The 20,380-nt window shown below is 42.1% G+C and overlaps 1 protein-coding gene and 1 long non-coding RNA gene across 2 annotated transcripts; one reads left to right on the forward strand and one right to left on the reverse strand.

The window, feature by feature from the left end:
• Nucleotides 1-8,694: 8,694 nt before the first annotated feature.
• On the reverse strand, nucleotides 8,695-13,871 carry PMAIP1 (phorbol-12-myristate-13-acetate-induced protein 1). Its single transcript, XM_019729355.2, has 2 exons — nucleotides 13,488-13,871; nucleotides 8,695-10,316 (listed from the first exon to the last, which is right to left on the reverse strand). Exons 1-2 carry the CDS (start codon nucleotides 13,543-13,545, stop codon nucleotides 10,210-10,212), a joined length of 165 nt encoding a protein of 54 aa, XP_019584914.1. The 5' UTR covers nucleotides 13,546-13,871; the 3' UTR covers nucleotides 8,695-10,209.
• LOC141573130 (uncharacterized) lies at nucleotides 13,837-18,883 on the forward strand. Its single transcript, XR_012498725.1, has 4 exons — nucleotides 13,837-13,959; nucleotides 14,459-14,512; nucleotides 16,584-16,801; nucleotides 18,425-18,883. It is a non-coding gene; the product is annotated as an uncharacterized LOC141573130 (long non-coding RNA).
• The last annotated feature ends 1,497 nt before the right edge of the window (nucleotides 18,884-20,380 follow it).

The raw sequence follows: 20,380 nt of genomic DNA on the forward strand, positions 1-20,380 counted from the left end.
GTCTAATTGTCCCAGGATTTCGCTGGGACATGAGGCGGGCTGCTAGGGATCTGTGCACCAGCCTTCCTGTGGACTTGGTGAAGAGACTTCCTCTGTGGAAACTCTGGGGCTATCCTCTGCTCTGCTTTTTAGGAAGATCCTACTTAAATATAGACGTTTCCACCTGAATGTCCCACAAATACAGAAAGAAAAAAATGTCAATCAACTGGACCTCTTCTCTATATTTCAGATCTGTCTACTTTTCTCCTCCCCCAAACCACTGCCAACATCAAGGCCTCTGGCTTCTTTCTACAATATATCCTCCATGGTTTCCCAGATTTTAGACTTCTTTCTTTCAAGTCCATCCTTTATGGAGGCACAGTAACCAAGACAATATCTCTCCAGTTACTTCTCAGTTCTACTAGCACAATCATTCTCCAAAATATAGTCCAAGTCCCTACCTGACAAACGAGGCCCTACTTATCTCTCCAGCCTGAAACTTTAAGATCCCGCAGCATCAAAATATCTCATATGCCATGTTGTTTTCCTAATCAGACATTTGTTCATCCTGGTTCCTCTGAGAGAAGTAAGCTAGTTAACTTATTCTTTAAGACTCACTGTGCTGGTGGGCAGCCTTTTAAAAGGAATTTCAATAATCCCCAATTCCTGGTATTTGTGTCCTCCATAATTCCCTCCCATTGAGGGTGGGTTAGACCTAGTGACTTGTTTCTGAAAAATAGAATGCAGCAAAAGTGATAAAGCAAAAGTCACTCACATGATTAGGTTATAAAAGCCTGTGGCTTCCGTCTTGTTCTCTTTTTCTCGTTCTTCTTGAGTACTTCCTGTGACAAAGTAAGCTGGAGAAGCCCATGTGGCAAGAAACTGAGGGTGGCCTCGCTAGCCAACAGCCAGTTAGGAACGTAGGTCCTCAGTCCAACAACTACCAAAGAACTTAGTCCTTCCAACAACTACACGAGAGAGCTTGGGGGTAAATCCTTCCCCATTCAAGCCTTCAGAGTGAGAGCACACACTGCCTTAGTCAACACCTGATTGCAGCCTCGTGAGAGACCCTTCAGCAAAAGATTCAGCTAATCCATGTCTATCTAGTCTCCTGACCCACAGAAACTATGAGATAATCAATGTGTATTTTTTTAAGCGGTTAAATTTTGCAGTAATTTATTACACAGCAATAGGTAACTAATACACTCATCTCAGACAATATCTATTCCATGAAAATTTCAATAGCTCCTAACACACACACACACACACACACACACACACACACACACACTGTGGGGACAGAGCCAGGAGTGCAGTTTCCAGGCTCTCGGCCTCACGTGGAAAGGTGCTGACTCAGGTAGTAAATGGCCATCAACTGTGATTGGATGGCCATCAGCTGTGGCTGGTTGGCCGTCAGCTGTAACCAGTGAGCCATTGGCCACTAATATAACTGCTGTGGCTATGCTAGCAGCAAAATGGGGGACTAGCAAGAAGATGGTGGCTGAGCTAGCAAGAGCAGGTTGCAGCTAGCAAGTGGTGTTGGTTGGTTGGCAGAAAAGGGGACGGCAGGTTGCAGATAGTGTGGCTCCTGCTTCCTGTGTCTCCAACCCTGCCGCTACCGAGAATATAGTAGTGTGATTCCCCTATCTATGGCTCTGTGGGTGTTCCTTTTTGGCCTCACCATGTCCTGCGTTCTTATGTGGGGAGCAGGACCAGAGACCCCGCATGACATGCCGCATGCCACCCTCCATGACACACACACTTTATGAGCCTCAGACCTCCCACAGCACTTTGTCCTCACCTCTTAGCAATGTACTTAAAAAATTAATTATAGGGGTCGCTGGATGGCTCAGTAGGTTAGAGTGTGAGCTCTTAACAACAGGGTTGCCAGTTTGATTCCCACATGGGCCAGTGAGCTGCGCCCTCCACACCTAGATTGAAGACAAGTTGCCGCTGAGCTTCTAGAGGTTTGGCTGGATGGCTCAGTTGGTTAGAGTGTGATCTCTCAACAACAAGGTTGCTGGTTCAATTCCCACATGGGATGGTTGCACCCCCTGCAACCTTATTTTGTCTTTGTATCTCTAGGATCCAATGCAGTTCTTGGTACAAATGGTCAAATTATTTTATAGGTGAATGAATGCCATTTTGCTAAGTGATACTGGGGATTAAAAACTAAATTAGATCTACGTTTTATACATGTAGGAGCTTATAATTAAGTTGGAGAAGCAAACATAAAGTCAGTTAATATATGTGTGAGTGAAAAAAGTGTTGGATCATGATAAGAAAAATGTGCTATGATACAAAAAACAGAATGTCTTTTCTGATCTGGGTAATCTGAAAACACTTCTCAAAGGAAATGGCTTTTGACATTGACCTTGAAGGATAAAGGAGCTTTGAGCAGCAAAGATGAGAAGGAAAGGAATCCAAATTAATGAAAAGCATAAACAAATCCTAGAAAATGAAAAAATGTAGCAGGGAGACAGTCAAGCCTGTACCCAGGAGAAGAAGCCAAATGGAACAGAAAATTGGAAATCGATGAACTTCAAGGGGGCATGTGAGGTCATTACTCTTAGAGAACCAGTTGAAAGCAGAACCTTGGGAAACTGACATTTAAAGAATAAGAGAAAAGAGGAACTTGCTAATAAGTTAAGAGGACCCAGGAGCCTGGTGTGGTATGCTAATCAGTTTAAAGGAAGTTTAAAGGAAGAGGTGATGCCCGGAGGTGGAGCATTATGCAACATAAAAAGAGGCCCGGGGATGTGGCAATCAGGCCGCTAGTGACCTTTAAGAAAAGTATCTATGAAAAATAATGGAAATGGAAAACAGATTACAAAATGGGAAAAGGTACAGTGCGTTTGGGGAAGACTGACCTTTGGAGAAACGTCCCAATAATACCTTGGTAGATCTGCCTACGAAGACCTCCAAGTCACTGGAGATTTTGATAGTGAAATACCTGATCAACAACGTCTTTATTTGAAATAAAAAAATACTTGACCCTACTTGACTTTTTTCTGCAGTGAACACCTTCATGGTTTATGACTTAATTCTGGACCATTTACAGCTATTTCATCTGGTTGTGCTCACCTGTCTCCTCTACTAACCTGCAATTAGCCACACATCAGAGAGGATGTTTGCTTCATCTCTTCACTCAGCATGTATTTGATAATTCCAATAAAACCATGATAACATTTGGCTTTTGTAAACTCTTTGTAATCCCCCAGAGTATGTTTTTCAGCAACCATGTGTTAGGGGTTTACTAACGGCCAGGCCCCGGCCTGAAAGCATTTCCTCCATGACCTCCTTTAATCCCCTTACAAACGTGATTCCACAGGGCTTTACCTTCTCACAAATGAGGCAAAAGTGGAAAAAGAAGTGGGACATAGTTTATTTACATGAGGTTCCTTGGAGTTAAATCTGCTAAAGGTACATGTGCCAACACGTTACGACCACACAATTATTCTGGTTTGCCTAGAACTGAAGGCATTTCCAGGACAAGAAATGTTCGGTTTTAAACCCAGGGTAGTCCCCGGCAAACCAGGAGCAGGGAACATTCCATAGTCTTTAGTGATGCAATGGTAAAAAATGTTGTAACAAAGAAAGGTGCCAATACCTATAGCCCACCAGCAATATTTATTATGAAAAGAGCTCCAGTGTGACTGTAACAGCGTTTTGGGTTGAAAACTATAAGTGTTTCTAAACATGTAGAAAAATACACTTTTTAATTTCACCAGCTTTTTCTTGAAAAAGTGTGGTTTACAAGTAAGCCACATCTAGGCTATATTACCAATACCTTTCTTCCTGTTTTATGTTAGCGCTGGAAGAAAAGCCTAGATTTATCATCCAGGCTGGTACTTTCCCAGATCCACAAAGAGTCATTTGTGTAGTAATCGCCTGACTTCCTTATATTCTTCGGCAACTACAGTTTAAAAATTACCTAAAAGTTTTCGTCTTGATTTGCTAAATCTCAGAAATATAGTCTTTATGATGCGACACCAGTAAAACGTTCAAAAGGAGGAAAGAAGTGTCTTTTCTTACTTTAATTTCACAAGCCATGTTGTGTTGGATGGGTCTCTTTTTTTAACAATGAGCAAAGGCGGTGTTTTGTTTTTCCCCTCTGCTTTCTGATGAACTGATAAATGTGTATGTTTCCTGAAGACAGAGGATCTGGGAATCTCTTACTAAAAATAACCTTGGTAAAACCACTCGCCCTTCCTCCAACACTTGTGCAAATGAATCACCAAGAATGCAGGCTGGTTCATTTAGATGTTCTCTATTGTTTGGTTAAAAAAAAAAAAAAAAAAGTGGTGGCAGCAATTACTTCTTCCTTCCTAACCTCTGCTGGGCTTTGCTGAAACAGGACCGGATACAGGGGAACCGACAAAACACACAAATTGCTGTTTTAACAGTCTCTTTTGAATCCTTTTCTTTCCCATTACAAATAACTCCTGCAGGTCTTGCTCAGTAGGTGCTGCTTGGGCGTTAGCTCGTAAAAAGCGAGCCGGCGGGGAGTGTGTTTTTCAGAATTAATTCTGTACTCGCCCATCACAAAGTCCCTTCCGGGGACCAGATGCACCATCATCACCTTCCCGACCGCTCGCTCTAGGAATAACGTGAGACAAGTTTCCAGAAGCTGCAGTATTCATCGGGGGAGGTTGGAAAGCAACTAGCTGTAATGCAATGCTGTGCGAGAGCCATTTGAACGGGAAAAGACGTACGTGGTGTGACTGTTTCACTTATCAGTATTTTTCACATATCCTCTGGTTTAATAATCAACCTTCCAGTCTCAGAAAACCCAGCGATATAAAACTTGGCTGTATTTTATGAGTCTCTGGGCTGGAAAACAACCAGCTTTGCTCTGGAATGGGGGCCCTTCCCCGACCTTCCAGGGGAGGCACTTGTTTTGTGGTGGCTGGAAAAGCCAACAGCAAGTTCAAATCCTGAGTCTTCCACACACGTTATCAGTTGATTTGGTGAAATTGCTGATTCTCTGAAGCTGTTTCCCCTACTATAAAGTGACAAAGATAGTCATGTTTTCCAAATAGGACTGTCGTGAGCATTAGATGAACTAATAAAAATATGCTTCTAAAGTGCCTGGCTCATCATGGGGGATCAGGAAATCGTTTTTTGTCTTGTGAGAGTTTGGTTCGCTCAGACTCGCCCTATGGAAACCCTGTGGGTGATGCAACTCAAGTTCCCCAAAGCCAAAAACAAAGAAGCCAGGAATTGACCTCAGTCTTCCAAATTAACGAATTTTCAGTTTCGTCTCAGGTGAGAGCCCCCCACCAGCCCTTCAGGACTCCCTGCTGACATGGACTTACCCAATTAATCAAGTCCAAAATAACTAGATAGGATCTTCTTGTATTGATTATATAAATCAAGACCCAAATTTTTATATGAATATATATAAGGGGCTTCAGGCAATTCAGTAGTATTCATGAAATCTATTGTGTATGGGGTGAAAATAAACGTTTTGCCATCACTAAGAAGTTACAAATGAAAAACAGATGGCCTCATCAAGGGAAAAACTGCCACTTCCTCTCCAGCTCCAATTCTGCCCTACTGCCTTCCTTCAAAAGGTTTCATTTTCATCTATTAATCTTAATTGGGCAAAGCCTTCCATAGCTTTGTAAGGAAGCTGATATCGAACCATCCATCTTGAAGGAAAAGTTAATTGATATTTACTGAGCATGACTTTGAGCCAGACACCACTCATATTCTCGCCTCATTTGATTCTCAAGGTGGTTTGAAATAAGTATATTTTACACCATTTTATTTAAAAATTGAGATCAAGCAATTTATCCTTCAGTCCTTCAAGAGTAACTGGCAGATTCGAAAGTCAAAAGTCAGTAACAGTTGTGATGAGAGGAACTTTGTAGTTTTGAAAATAGATGTGAAATTGGAAATGGGCAAATCTTATAATCTCCATTAGAGATCATTAGTGAGACAGCATAGTGAAAAGAGAAGCCTTTTATTAAAACACAAGAAATGCCGATTCAGTCAGCCGTTCGAGGTCACGGACTTTCCCTCCTGTAACTGTGCCTGGCCCGATTTGTCCAGCACCATACAGGGAAGTCCCCCACTCAGCTAAATACTGTTGTGACTCACTCAAAACCTCAATTGGCTACAGTTTGGCACTATGCCACGGTTGAGCTGTTCCTCCAATTCCTGTTGACATCCCTACAGCTTATTCAGAGCTTGAAAATAATAGTCAACATTGTACACAAACCTGTAACTTCAAACAGCTCACAGTTAAAGACTGCCGAATGGTTTGGTGGCCACTGACGTGTGGGTGTGTTTTTATGTCTGCGAAACCCAGGCCAGCGTGGTATTATTGGTAATAATGTCTGAAGACCAATCTTTAACATCTGTTTCTTTGGGGTTTATTACTTGAATGTTCCTGGACCATGTGTGACCAGATTGGTCTTTGAATAAAATATGTCAAAATAAAGAAAAAGGAAAAGAAATTCCAAGCACAGTCTGCTTTTAACCCAAACTCAAGCCCTGGCTCCATGCACTGTGCAGTTTCTCATCACTAGGGGGTGGTCTGGGACCCAGACTTATTCGGGAAAAGACGTAGGTGGTGTGACTGTTTCACTGGGAATTTCTTAAACTGAGTTCTGAAACTCCTTAAAAGAGAAGCTAACATGAGTTTCCCGATTGTTTTGACCAAGGCTTTGTCTTTGAGCCGTGACCTATTACATGAGAATACTCAAGTGATCACACTGGAGGGTGTGGTCTGTCAGGTGACCCCATTTCTATTTTTAGCTACCTGTATAGGAGAAGCAGCCCAGATAGTGACACACCATCAGGGAAGCCAGAATGCATGGGGAGTTCTCATTTCCAAGAAAATACATCCAACTCCGAGAAGTTACCACCCAGTCTGCTCCAGGACTTAGAATCAATGTTTAGGAGAAGAAAACTTGGAAAATAGATTTTTTTGGGGGGTGGGGTGGGGGGAGGAGGGGCTCTTTACAGTCAGTTCCCTACTTCTTTTTACAAACCCTTTAGTTCTCTCCTACCCTGTGTGAAATGAAGTGAGAAGCTGAGAAGCGGAGCTAGTAGGATGGTGAGTGTTGGGGCAGACCTCCTTCAGCCCCCTTTGCCATCCCATTTTCTCCTTCAGGTCACTAGTGACCTTAAAGATGATCTGGTCCTCTCGATTTCAGAGGAATAACTGCCTCCGACAGGCTGCCTTGTTCAGGGTCACACAGCTCACTGATGGTTTTGCTTTGAATGTCCAGCTTCAGGATTCCAAAGTGGGGTGCTCTTGGCACCTTTTCACTATGAGTCAACATACTCTCTTCAAGTTTTCAGTTGTGCTCCTGGTGGATCATTCCATTTGACAAAGGTTTGAGTAGTTTGACAGGATATTCAGTTTATGTTGTTCCTGCCCAGGATGTGTGTGTGTGTGTGTGTGTAATAATTGCAAAGGGTTAAAAAAACCAAAATCACAGTGCACTGGATCATTAGACTGAAGAACAACTTATTCAGATAGATAATAGATGATAGATTTTTCAAATATGCAAGACTAGTGAGGTTTTTTTAAACATAAATGCAAGTCAAAGTATTTTTTTTTAAATTCCTAGATGCTTTTTGTCAGCCATCAGATACAATTACAATTATGTGGACATCTTGGGAATTATTTGACATCAAAATATAGTTTTCAAAGTTACATAGTTCTCATACCTGAAACCTGTAAATTGTGCCTAAGCGTTTGTGTTACTCTTTATATTTATTTTTTAAAAATCAAGGCTACTTTTAGCAAAACTCATTAGCACCAATGGTTTAATTCACACTATGCAAAGAGCTTTAGGGACAGGAGTTACTCTATCCTCCAATCAAATCACGCAGGTTGATCCCACCTTTTAGGAAACCAATCTCCCCTCCTGCTCCTGCTATGCAAAGTCCTTCCTCTGGGGGAGCCGGTGGTATTGGTGATACTGGTTTGTATGGCTGTCTCCACGGCCCTTCATCCCAGTTCTCTAGCTGCCATTTCTCCTCGTCACCTTCCTCCTGTAACTCTTCCTCCCGCCCTTAAATCCTGTAACTCTTCCTCCCGCCCTCCCCACTTAAGGGCGGCAATTTACTTTCAGAGTCCAGAGTGCTAACCATTACACAATGGAACAAGGTAATTTACTTTCCATGATTTCAGCAGACTTTCTGAGGGCAGGGGTGGAAGATGTGGTTCCTAGATCAAAGCTACAGAGCTACTGGGGGATATCGTTTCAGTTCTCACTGGAACAGGAAGGCCACTGAGTTACACCTACTTCTGCACATGACTAGCTTCTCATGAAGCAATACTTGCTGCTCAGGGTGGGGGCAGTAGGGAAAAGCTTTGAGGTTACTAAAAGGAAACTGCCCAGAAGTTCCTCTTGCCTGGCAAACTCACGAACATCCAAGACTCACCGTACCTCTAATTAGATCATGAATCTCAGTAGGCTATTAAATTAATCACTCTCCCGGCGGCGTTAATGTAAGGCACTCAGCAGCACTCAAAATCTACACCTGGCATTAATTTCCTACTTTGCACCATTTCCTCTCCCAGGACAGCAGAGATCATGCTAAATGTCCCCGTATACTCTTACCACAGAACTGGCACAGAGGGGATGGTGTGTTCAAAAGGTGCCTGCCGATGAAAATCAGTTAAGATAGAATATTTTTGGTTTCATAATGAACACTCAGTAGCTTACATGATGAAAAACTAAACACAAAAGAGAATGGTGATAATTTTTAATGGTTTACAGCTACAGTATGCAGTTTGAAAAGTATATATACATGTATAAATATAATTGTAGACCATAAATATCCATATGGCAAAGGATATGCCTCTAGGCACACACACACACAAATCTTTCCAACTAAATAAACTCACGCCTTAAGTAATACTGAAGAAAAATGGATGCTGAGGTAATTTTTTATCTAAAGTGACTATAGTCTATATTAAGACATTCTTACTATAAGAGTTCAAGTAGTTATAAAATCCTTGCCTCATAACCCAAAACTGTAACTTTAATAAACATTTTTAAACTAAACCAAAAATATTTTAATTATAAATAGGTAAAATAAATAAGATTATTATTGCTGAAATTGAATTATCACTTTTTTTAATATATATTTGGGGACTTTGTTGATAGCCTGGCCTTTTAATTAAAAAAATAATGCATGAAACCCTTCTCAGAATCTACACATCACTCTAATGCAAAATGTATATTTATGTATATAAATGGGATTCATTCTGGAAGAGGAATCTGTTCCATTTTTTTTTTTAAGTACATCCCAATTATGAAAACATGCCTAATTTCTCTTAAAAGATCACTATTTCTAGGATACACGCTAACTAGTATGAGAAAGGGAACTTCCGATTTTAGAAACTTTAGAAACACATTCATTTTCTTATGGTTACTTTAGAATATCTGTTTTACTAAGTTTTAATTACAGCAATAAGAAGTTGAATTCACTTTTTTAAAATTATTCCTGGTTATGCAAATTCTCCACGCTCTTTATATTTTAATATTCAACCGCAAGAATTTCACTGGCACCAAGAAACACTCTTATAACTTCTATCAAATATTTCAAAATACATACTTTTCAGTTAAGACCCACAGGGACACATTTACTTAAAGGTCACCTGAACAGAAGTAATACATAGCAAAGTCAAAAGAAACAAATTATCAAATTATTTGATATTTTGTAGTGACCTATGAAATCAACATTCATTATGACATTCAGTGTTCTCAGAATGAAAATTTTACTTTTAACAAGATAATATGTATATAAACCAGATATGACACATTGTTCTGGAGTTGTCATCCCAAAGTAGAAATAAAACTGAACATATTCTATTTCTTGGCCCCAGGCCACATTTTCATCATTTCGTCAATTCCTCTTACATTATGCTAGGCAGCAACCTTCAGCAAAAATACTAGAACAATTCTCTAAGCAAAAACAAAACGTATAAATAATTCATTCTGTATTTTCAAAGCTCTTCAATTTTTGCTTTAAAATAAACAAAGTGGTTTTATAATGTTCTCGTTTCCCAAAGAATGACTTCTGGGAAACCTCTAGTAGAAATTCACTGTGATGTATTCCATCTTCATTTCCAAGGGCAAGTGAGAGCTCCTTCACATTCTTCTCCACTATAAGGCAGTCTCTTCTCTAATTGCTGAAATATGCACCTACTGGGGAATCTCATTTTAAAGGAGGCTCCTCATTAGAAGGCTTCAGAAGCAGTCAGGTTCCTGAGCGGAAGAGTTTGGATATTAGATTCAGAAGTTTCTGCCGGAAACTCAGTTTGTCTCCAATTCTCCTGAATTGAATGGCACACTCAACTTCGAGCTCTGAAAAGGAAAGCAAAACATGAGCATTGCACCGACAACATTCCAAACTGTAACCAGCAAGCGTGACAAGTTGAGTATTTATCCTGTGAAGCATTTCTCTTAAAAAGTTAGCTTCACTACACCTGTTTTCTTAATGTGAGATGGAAAACACGTGACATATACTAAGGCACTGTGACTCATAAACCAAAGAAAAACAAGTTAAGGTAAAAATAGACATCTACTTTGAAATCTTTTTTTAAAAAAAGAATACTGGATGAGGCAATTGTTATGTTACCTTGAAACACAAAGTTTTAATATGTCAAATACCACAGAATTAGTGATACTTTGCCAACCTCAGGCAAAGGATGTCATCCTTTTTTCACTCACTTAAGGTTGGTTGGGGAACAGAATATGCCAAACACAGCAGAACAGATGTCAATTACCACAGAGTCAGTGAGACTTTGGCAGCCTCAGGTGATGTCATCCTTTTTTATCTCATTTAAGGTGGGTTGGGGAACAGAAGTCAAATTCTAAAATCTTCAGTGTTGTTTTCAAATAGGACTTATTCTTTAAATGGCGATAACACATAGCTCAGATTATGCCCTCATTTATAGGCAAATCTAAAGGTATTCTTTTCCTTATTTAAAAAACCTCTAAAAATTTCTCATAAAAGACTTATAAAACCATATTCTAAAATTAACCCCACATTCTCTAAAATAATTCAGAAGTTTAAATTTTACTCTAAACCAAATTCTTCCTCCAAACCCAACCTCTATCAATCCACTGCCTTCACGGAGACAACTGAAGCAGAAAATAAGTAATATTTACTTCACACATTTACTACTTTTTTAGGATACAGATATTGTAATCAACTGGATATTAATTTAAGAAAAATATTGCTTATCATCTAATTTCCAAGTAAATTTTTTAAGCAAGTGAAATTAACACCAAATATATACTGACCATAATTTCAATTTTGTGGATATTTCAATGAGCAACTCAGGGTCTTTTGGTCCACTTCAAGATCATGACCACGAACATTAAAAGTTATTATGATGGGCCAGCCCGGTGGCTCAGGTGGTGGGAGCCCCGTGCTCCTAATGCCTAGTACTCCTAATGCCTAGGTCACCGGTTGGATTCCCATATGGGCCAGTAAGCTGCGCCCTCTACAGCTAAGATTGTGAACAATGGCACTCCCTAGAGCTGGGCTGCTGTTGAGCGGCCAGTGGCCAGCACAAGCAGCATGAGTGGCCGGCAGCCAGCAAGAGCCTCCGTGAGCTGCCAACCTACGGCGACTGACTACCTCAACCTGCAGGAGCGCGAGGCTCATAATACCAGCATGGGCCAGGGAACTGTGTCCTATACAACTAGACTGAGAAACAACGGCTTGAAGGTGGGTGGGTGGGGGAGGCGGAAGGGTAAAAAAAAGGTCAGTATGACTACAAATTGAAATCTGGTTTTATTTTGTAAACAGACCCTGCAAAGACCCTATTTAGGCTCAAAATGAAAAGCTGTAAATTTATAATAAAGGGTATTTTAAAATTCTCTCTTTACAAGAGCCGGGTGAAATTTTCATAATCTCTAACAAGAGACCTAATGAATATCCTAAGGTGCCATTCTTTATAAGATACAAATCAAACATTTAGAGAGGTATTGAATGAATTTGAATTTACAGTCATGTTCTTTGCAGTAAGTGGGATATATTAACCTACCATCCTTAAAAAAAAAATTATGCTGCATACAATTTTGGAAGCCCTGAATTATAAGCGGAAAAATTACCCCTTGCACTCATCCCCCCAAAAAAGGCAGAAAAGAGCCCCTATTTGTTTCCTTAATCTTTTTGTTACAGTTACACATCTATAAATGTACTTTAAAAATTGTAACTATGTGTGGTCATGGATGTTAACTAAACTTATTGTGGTAATTATTTCACAATACACACACATATCAAATCATTATGTTGTACCCCTAAAATTAATACAATGCTATATGTCACTTGTATCTCAACTTTTACATATAGTACTATCTAATTAAGTTTAAGAGGGACCTTTCTACTCTTCCTTGTTCTTGGGAACTAAGTAAGTTGGCTGGATAAAGTTTACGCACAAGTGTACCTTTCCAAAACATGGTCAGAACTATTGGACATCACAAAAGATTTTAGAAAAATTATTCCCTCCCAAGCAAGAGCCAGAGAGAGCAGTCTGGTGCCAACTTAGCCATGGCCAAATTGCCAATGCACCCCTTCCTTTGCAAGTCCCTAGGGCTCTATAAAATGAAACTAAGTTAAAAAGGGGGCCTATTACTAGCTGATGTAACAGCAGTATGGCCCACACGAATTTTTGAGGCCAAAGCTTTTTTGCCTTTTTTTGCTACTGCCCCTTAACAGATGATGCCTTGTTTGATAAGATTTATAAAAAGGGCGCGGGGGTGGGAGCTGACCTTAAGTTATTTGATGGTGCTACGGGGGTGCGGGGGAGAGGAATGGAAGGATCTTAAAAACTGGGGACCAACTGCTGCTCTTTCTCCCTACTCCGCAACTAATATCGATTGTTTCAAACGTTATACAATGTACTCTTAACAAAGAAGCAAGACTTTCTGGGCCCCTGAATGCAATGGGCCCTTTGCGGCCTCCACCACTCTTCAGCCGGTTGTGGAAGAGCTGCGATCCTATCAAGCGTCCTCACTGCTTTTGTTCCTGTTGGGAGTGAAGCGAGTGATAATGCTCGGAGCAGGGCCCTCGACGGCCCACGACGCCCCACGACTCAGGAGGGTGAGGCCCTGCCGTAGGAAGTGCTGGGCGGCCAGGCGGCTCCCGGAGCTTCTCCCTTCCCCACCTGCTGGGATAATGACTTTTCCTCGTTGCTGACGCCCGCACTTGCACTTTTTCCCCCGGTGGCCCTGAGGCAGGGCAAGTAGGGACACGAGGCGCGCGTAGAAGAGATTTTTTGCATCCGCTAAAACGCAGCTGCATCCCAATCCCAGACCGGGCTCCCTCCCTCGCCGTCTCCACGGTCCTAGGTAAAACCCCTGAAGAACTTCCAGTAGGCGCCCTTACAACACGTGCAAGGACGCAGACCCCGCCGGACCTTGAGGCCCAGAGCAGACTGACTGACCCCACCCAAACTGAGATCTCGACCGCGGCCCCGGCCCCCACCCCGGCCAGGATCGCCGCGGACCCCATCTGGTCCCTACCTGCCGGGGCCCGCGGTGGGCTCGGCTGCGCGTTCTTACGCGCCTTCCTCCCAGGCATCTCCGCAAGCAGCCGGCGGGAAGTCTGCTGCAGACCTCCGGGGAACTCAGTCCCCCAACCTTGGGTTGCAACGTTGGGTCTGCAGGACGCGAGCTGTGCGCCGGACGGGCGGACCGAACTCAGTGAGCACCTGAGAACCTGGGGTTCTGGGGAAACGCTAGAGCCCAAGCTCACGTTTTTACAGGGACTTCCCGATGACGTAGCGAAACTAGACGCCAGGCCCGCCCCTCTCCCCGCCCCGCGAGCCGCAGTGGCTCGGGGTGCGCGCGCCTGGCCTGGGGTGGGGGTGTGGGAACCCCGCGCCACCTCGCGCCACCTCGCGAACACGTTCCCGACCGGCGGCGGCGCCGACCCTCGGCGGGAGGTGCAGGGCGCTTGGCGGGCGAGACCTTGCCCAGTCCCGAAATCACTTCTGTAACAAACGGGGTGAGGGAGGAAGGGGTGGGGACGGAGAATCTGAGGTGGAGTCAGCGGCAGTTGTAGCGGGGTTCAGGAGTCCGGGGAGGAGAAAGGTTTTCCTAGCAGGCAAGTTGGGGGTGGAGAGGCCGGGAACTTCGCCCTTATCATAAATGGGCAATTATAGACTTCTGTAAACAAACCCCCCAAAGAGTTTGGAAAGGCAAGTTTTTTACACTCGGAGAGCGTGGGTAGTTTCAGGAAAGTGCAGTGAAGAGACGTTTAATAACAGTAGGCATGATGCCAGAGGCCATGTGAGTAAATAAAGTACCAGATTGAAACTTGGGAAGTTAGCTACAAATTGAAACACTGTTTTGATTTGGAAGTGCGTGTGTGTGTGTGTGTGTGTGTGTGTGTGTGTGTGTGTGTCAAGAGGGGGCTTCCTCTCTGGATAGGTCGATATTGCTCATTCCGGATGCTAAGTAACCTAAAAAAAAAAAAGTGCTTTATCCTACAGAAAACTTTCAAATGCTTCTGTGGAGGGAGGAATGAGCTACCTGGGAGTATGAAGGTAATTTGCACAATGTGTGGCTGGCCCTTGAATAATTCCATTATTATAAAAAGAAGTAATTCGGGTTAGTTAACAAGTATTGAGGTCCGTTTCATGCTCAGGGCTTTTAAGCGGGCATTTTCTCCTGTCCTCAAAACAACGCCAAGAAACGGGCATTTTTACCCTGGTGGTGTTGCGCAATTTATAGGTGCAAAACTGAGGTTTACCGAGATGAAGTGAATTATTCGAGCTCACGGAGGCAGAAAGCAGTGCCAGGATTGTCCACTACAGCCTTCCCGTGACCAGTTTCTGAGAAAATGTGTGCTGCTTATTAGCCCGGCTATTTCATGCAGAGGTTGCAAATCGGCTGCTTAGAGCTGCGTGGCTTCCTAGTAGAAGTGTTTGGCTCACGGGATTGGTCTGCAGAATGTCTTGTGAACGTTTGCATTGGTTACCAACATTTAAAATTGAGAGACTGCATTAAAACCCTGGATTTCTGGCGTCCTTTGGAAACTCAGAAGCTCCTCAAACTTGCGATCCGTTTTCCAAATGTGCTTCTTCCCTTAGGGAGCTGGAGCCCCAGTCAGCCACACTCCCTGCTGTTTGTTTTCTCATTTACATTATCTGGCCCCAGTAGGCAGTTGAGCTTGTTTATTTACCTGAAATCATTCAATCAACACAAATCTGCGACTATTTATTTTGGCTTGGTCCAGCAGAAGTATAGACAACACTGGAAGCATGGAACAAAACTGCGATTGAGTTTAAACAACTTCGTTTTGAGTGTGGTAAACACATTGGGATTAAGAGAATTCGGGAGTTTTCTACCACGTGACAAAGAAAGCCCTGCGGAGCTGCTGGAGAGCCCAAAACCACTGCGGCTCTCCTCAAGGCTCCTTCTGATGAACCTCATACTGAAGGAACATCATTAACTTTCTGATAGGATAAATTAGTAAACTTCTGAGACAATCATGGACGCGGAAAGGCAATGAGAACATTCAACAAAAGAAAAACAAATTATGTCATTGTTTACCTACAAAGGGTGTGTCAATCCGGTCCTGAAACTTTAGCATTATAAAAGCTTGTTGGTCACGTGGTCCACACAAACCTAGGCAAGCTGTGTCTTTTAGAGAATTGCAAATTCGGAAGAAAAGAAAGGAGCAAGTGGGGGGACGTGGGCTTCAGAGAGGGGTCAAAATCAGCCATTTATGGAGGACTTTCTAAGATGTTGCATTTGAGACGCCTCACAGTCTTTTTCAGACGCAACATTCTATTAAGGGAAATAGGAGCTGAATGTGAAAAGGCTTTCTTAACTATCTACAGAGGGTGCCCCAAAAATGGATACACATTTTAAGAAAGGAAAACTACTAAAATTGTAATACTCAATATATACCGATAACCAAAGATGAACACACGTCACATTTGACTTCTGCAATTAGAAGAGGTGCTCAAAGTGGTTACTATCAGCGTCCAGACACTTCTGATGACGGTAAACTGCTTGAGCAACGCTGACCAAAGTGGCCACTTGTCTACATTTTTTGGCTCCCCCAGTACGTCTCTGGAAAAGTGATGTATCATTTAATAAGAACTTGCAAGAAATATGAACATGGAGATATTTTGACCACTGGTGCTGATAAAACAAAATTTTCTCATGAAGCATTAAAATCCCCTATTATGGTTGTTGTTGTTGTTGTTGTTGTTTTGGGGACTGGTGAGAGTGACAATTTTTTAAACTACTACTACTACTACCAGATATAAATTTTGTTCAACAATGACAATGCAAATCTGGTCATGCTTGTGTTGTCACTTCCCATGTTAAAAAAATATATACTGGAAAACAAAACAGCAAACATGATTAGTAATAGAATAGTCATTCGTATAGCTCATGTGGAAAATAGGATTTAACAGGAAGACAAGAAGACATGAGAGATGAATAACGGGGAAATTTAAAGGAAGCCTGTGAAGAATTATGTATAGGCTGTAAACCTAAGTCTGTTGATTCCTATAAAAGGGGACTTGTTTGTCTTTTCCTGTAGAGCATGTTTGTTAACACGAAATCACCCTGATGCATTAATTGATTAAATCTTTCTTTAAGACAGACCCTGGGTTAGGCTCCGGGGAGAAAGTGCTTTCCAGCCCCCATGGAACCTGTGTTGAAAAGAGCAATACCTTACAAACGCATGGTGCGAAAGCCTGCCTTGTTCAAGTTCGCCTCTGATTCTGGAGATCTAGCCGGCCTTAACATTCTGCTGCTTAAACATACTGGTGGTGCTGAAGCTTCTGGTCTATGGACGAGGCTAGAGGCTGATACAGGTAACCACACAGGCAGGTACAATAAGATGTGCCTAGAGCTGGGCCAGGGAAATTATGGCAGACCATGGGCGGTCAATGAAGCAAGAAAGGGCCTCTACATAGAGACCTGAGGCATAAATAGGAGTTGGCCAAGCAATGAGGCTGAAGGGAAGAAGTGTGTTCCCTGGAGAGAGTGAAGAGCACTGGGAAATGGTGAGAGGTAAATGGGGAGAGAAGCTGCCTGAGGAATTTGGGTATTATTGTGGAAGCAGCGGGGGTGGGGGGAACCACTGAAGGTTTTAAGGAGGTGGGCGATATGATCAGATTCTAGAGAGCTCACCCTGGCTGCAGTGTGACTAGATTAGTTGAGCTGAGACTGGAGACAGTGTGACTAGTGAAGGTCCTGCTGGAATTCTCATACCTGATGGTAGTGTCAACAGACTCACTGTTTAACCGCTCTTATTAAAAGTCTCACATTTCCTGACTGGGACAGGACCCCCTTCTATTAGAGCAAGACTTGATATTTTTCAGCATAAATGTAATTGACATCTTCACCTATATTAGTGTTCTGGGGCTGCCATCACAAAGCACCACAAACTGGATGATTTAAAACAATGGAAATTTATTCTTGCACCGTTCTGGAGGCTGGGAGGCTGAAATCAAGGTGTCAGCGGGGCCATGCTCTCTCTGAGGGCTCCAGGGGAAGAATCCTCCTTTGCCAATTCCAATTTGTGGCGGTTCCTGCAACACTGGACTTCTAGATGTATCCCTCCAGGGTCTGTCCTGGTCTTTACATGACCTTCCCCTCTTTGTGTCTGTGTTCAAATTTCCCTCTTCTTATAAAGACATCAGTCATTGCATTAGGGCCCCCACCAATCCCATAGGACCTCATTTTAACTTGATTACATCTGCAAAGACCCTACTTCCAAATAAGGTCACATTCATAGGTTGGCAGGTGGGCGGTAGTGGGGAATTAGGACTTCAACATATTTTGGGGGGGACTCATCTCAATCTATAACATCTCCCTTTACCAATTGCCTTTTTAAAAAAGTTCTATGTACTCGAATAAACCTTTCCTCTTATTTGTAATTTGTACTTTTCTTTTCTTTTTTTTTTTTTTAAGGAGGGTGCAGCTCACAGTGGCCCATGCAGGGATCAAGCCGGCAACCTTGGTGTTATTAGCACCACGCTCTAACCAACTGAGATAACTGGCTACCCCTGTAATTTGCACATTTTAGAAACCAAAATTCCCTTAGTAAACTTGACAATGGATTTAAGCAGCCTGAAATAAAGCTCAAAAGCAGTATAGATAATGTAAGAAATAAGATGCCTCCTGAGGGAACAGGTTTAGAAGATAGGTATACCCTGTACATTCGAAGCTGGAGGTTGTGGTGTGACCCCATCCTCACCCCACCCAGGCTTGCCACTCAACAAGTTTTCCATATATGCTTTTATGAAGCTGGAAAGTAAATTTAATTTCTTTAGTGCAATATATAAGCAGGTTATAAAATGTGGAAAACAGAGGAGAAATTTTATTTTCATTTCCCAAAGTTTCTATTCATTTTATTCTCCCTCGTTTACTAATTATTTTCCATTTGTTTGTTTCTTTTTTCTGGATTATCACTGATAACGATCATCAAGCAGGTTTGTGCTTTTTAACTGAAAAGATTCCAGAAGAGAAATGAGCAGTCATATGTTCAACAGCACCAGCTGAAGGATGGAGAGAGGTCGGGACTGCCTGAAGATTGAAATGCACTGCATTTAATGTAGTTTCAACAAGTAAATAAATCCAACTAGCACAGAGGATTTAATAGAATAAACTATTCATAAATATTATGTTCATTAGAATCTTATTCATTATGATAAAATCACTTTAGGTAGTTACTATCGAATGACTACTAGGAAGGTAATTCAGTCCTGTGTGAGAGTAGAAAGTAATTATTGTCCCAGTGTAATCTGTGTAAATACAACTTCAGAATCAATTGATGAACTTATTTAAAATGCAGACCTGATCTCAGACTAATAAATGACAATCTTTGGGGCCTTAGCCCGGAAATATTCATTTTAACAAGCTTCTAAGATGATGTTGGTACATGAATGGAGATGAGGAAAAAGCACTTCAGAAATGATATCTGACCTCATGTAGCTTTTAGTCTAGTTCAAGAAATAACAATGTTATGAATTAGCAGCAAATAAATGAAAATGGATTATAATTTATTTTGATGTTGTAACACGTGGAAATATTTTTACACAGCAGTTCAGTGAACATAATTTGTATTTTGTATACTTTTCTGGTTGAGTGTTATATTTCACCATGTCAACAATCTATGTAGGGGAAGAAAAAAAGGGGGCCTTGTTAATTATTCTCGAAAATAAAAGAAGCCACAACCCCTAGGAAAAATAGGCTCAGGACAAAAGGATAAAAACACACAATCGACCCATGGCATTTGCCCTGTGGAAGGAGAAAGAGGCAGAACTAAAATGTGTGATTGTCATGAGCCCCGGGAGGCAGAAGGGGCAGAACAAAAACAGTTGGTGAGAAGAGGGGAACAGGGAATTAGGAGATGTTTTGAGTGTCTGGAAGCTTTGAGTGTTATTACCAGCAAACAGAATTGTTATCCAGCTGTGTGGATAATTGACAGTTGCTGCCTTCAAGGGTGGGGGAAGGGGGGATACAATTTCACTTCTGCATATAGATAGACTTAGAAATGGATGAAGGCTGAGTTCTAGATTACCATCATTCGTGCCTAATCGAATCCACAATCCCTCCCACACCGTGGATTGAGTGTCACTAATACAGAGGAACTGTGAACCCTGGGAGGGCAGCAGAACACCAACACGTGTGATACCAACCTCCCCCGGCTTCTTCCTCAAACTCACTGAGCTCCTTCCTGCTTCGGGGACATGGCCCTTGACTCTGCCCAGAATGCTCTTTCTCCTGATTTTTCCATGTCTACATACTTTTGGCCACTAGGGTCTCAGAACAAATGCTATTTTCTTAGACAGGCCCTCCCAGATTATCTCATCTAAAATGGCCCCTCCCCACCCACCAAAGGACTATCCACCATGAAATCTATTTTATTTAGTTGCCTGACTTGTTTGTTGTCAGGAACTTCCCCTTTTGAGAGCAAAATCCACGTGAGCTCAGACCTTACATGACTGTTCTCCACTATGCCCAGTGCCCAGACCCATAGTGCTAGGCTCATGGTAGACACTTGACAAATGCAGTATTTGTTGAGTAAATGCATGGATTTTGTGGGGTATGTTGAGAAGGAACTTCTCTAAAAAATTTTGTGGACTAAGATTCCAGTTCTCCACACACAGATGAGAAAACCCAAGCTAAAAAAGGTTAAGTCATTTGCCTAAATTCACAGAGCTAATAGAGTAATTAAAGTTCTTGGTTGACAGAACAGTTGACAACAATCAGAAGAGATCACAGACAATGGACATTTAAAATAAGCCTCTCCTTTTTGTTGTTGTTTTTCTATAAAAGTGTTTGTCTTTACCAATAAACCTCTAGAATTAAACGGTTAGAAACTCAGGGGTGGCCAGTTAGCTCAGTTGGTTAGAGCGTGGTGCTGATAACACCAAGGTTGCCTG

The sequence above is a fragment of the Rhinolophus sinicus genome, linkage group LG09 (genome assembly GCF_036562045.2).
Source record: "Rhinolophus sinicus isolate RSC01 linkage group LG09, ASM3656204v1, whole genome shotgun sequence".
In the NCBI taxonomy this organism is placed as follows: domain Eukaryota; kingdom Metazoa; phylum Chordata; class Mammalia; order Chiroptera; family Rhinolophidae; genus Rhinolophus; species Rhinolophus sinicus.

Excerpts from the sequence above, each read along its gene's own strand:
- PMAIP1 (XM_019729355.2), bottom strand. The coding sequence starts at position 13,545 with ATGCCTGGGAGGAAGGCGCGTAAGAACGCGCAGCCGAGCCCACCGCGG. Across the intron at positions 10,317-13,487 it reads CCCACCGCGGGCCCCGGCAG|AGCTCGAAGTTGAGTGTGCC; the intron begins GTAGGGACCAGA and ends TTTCCTTTTCAG.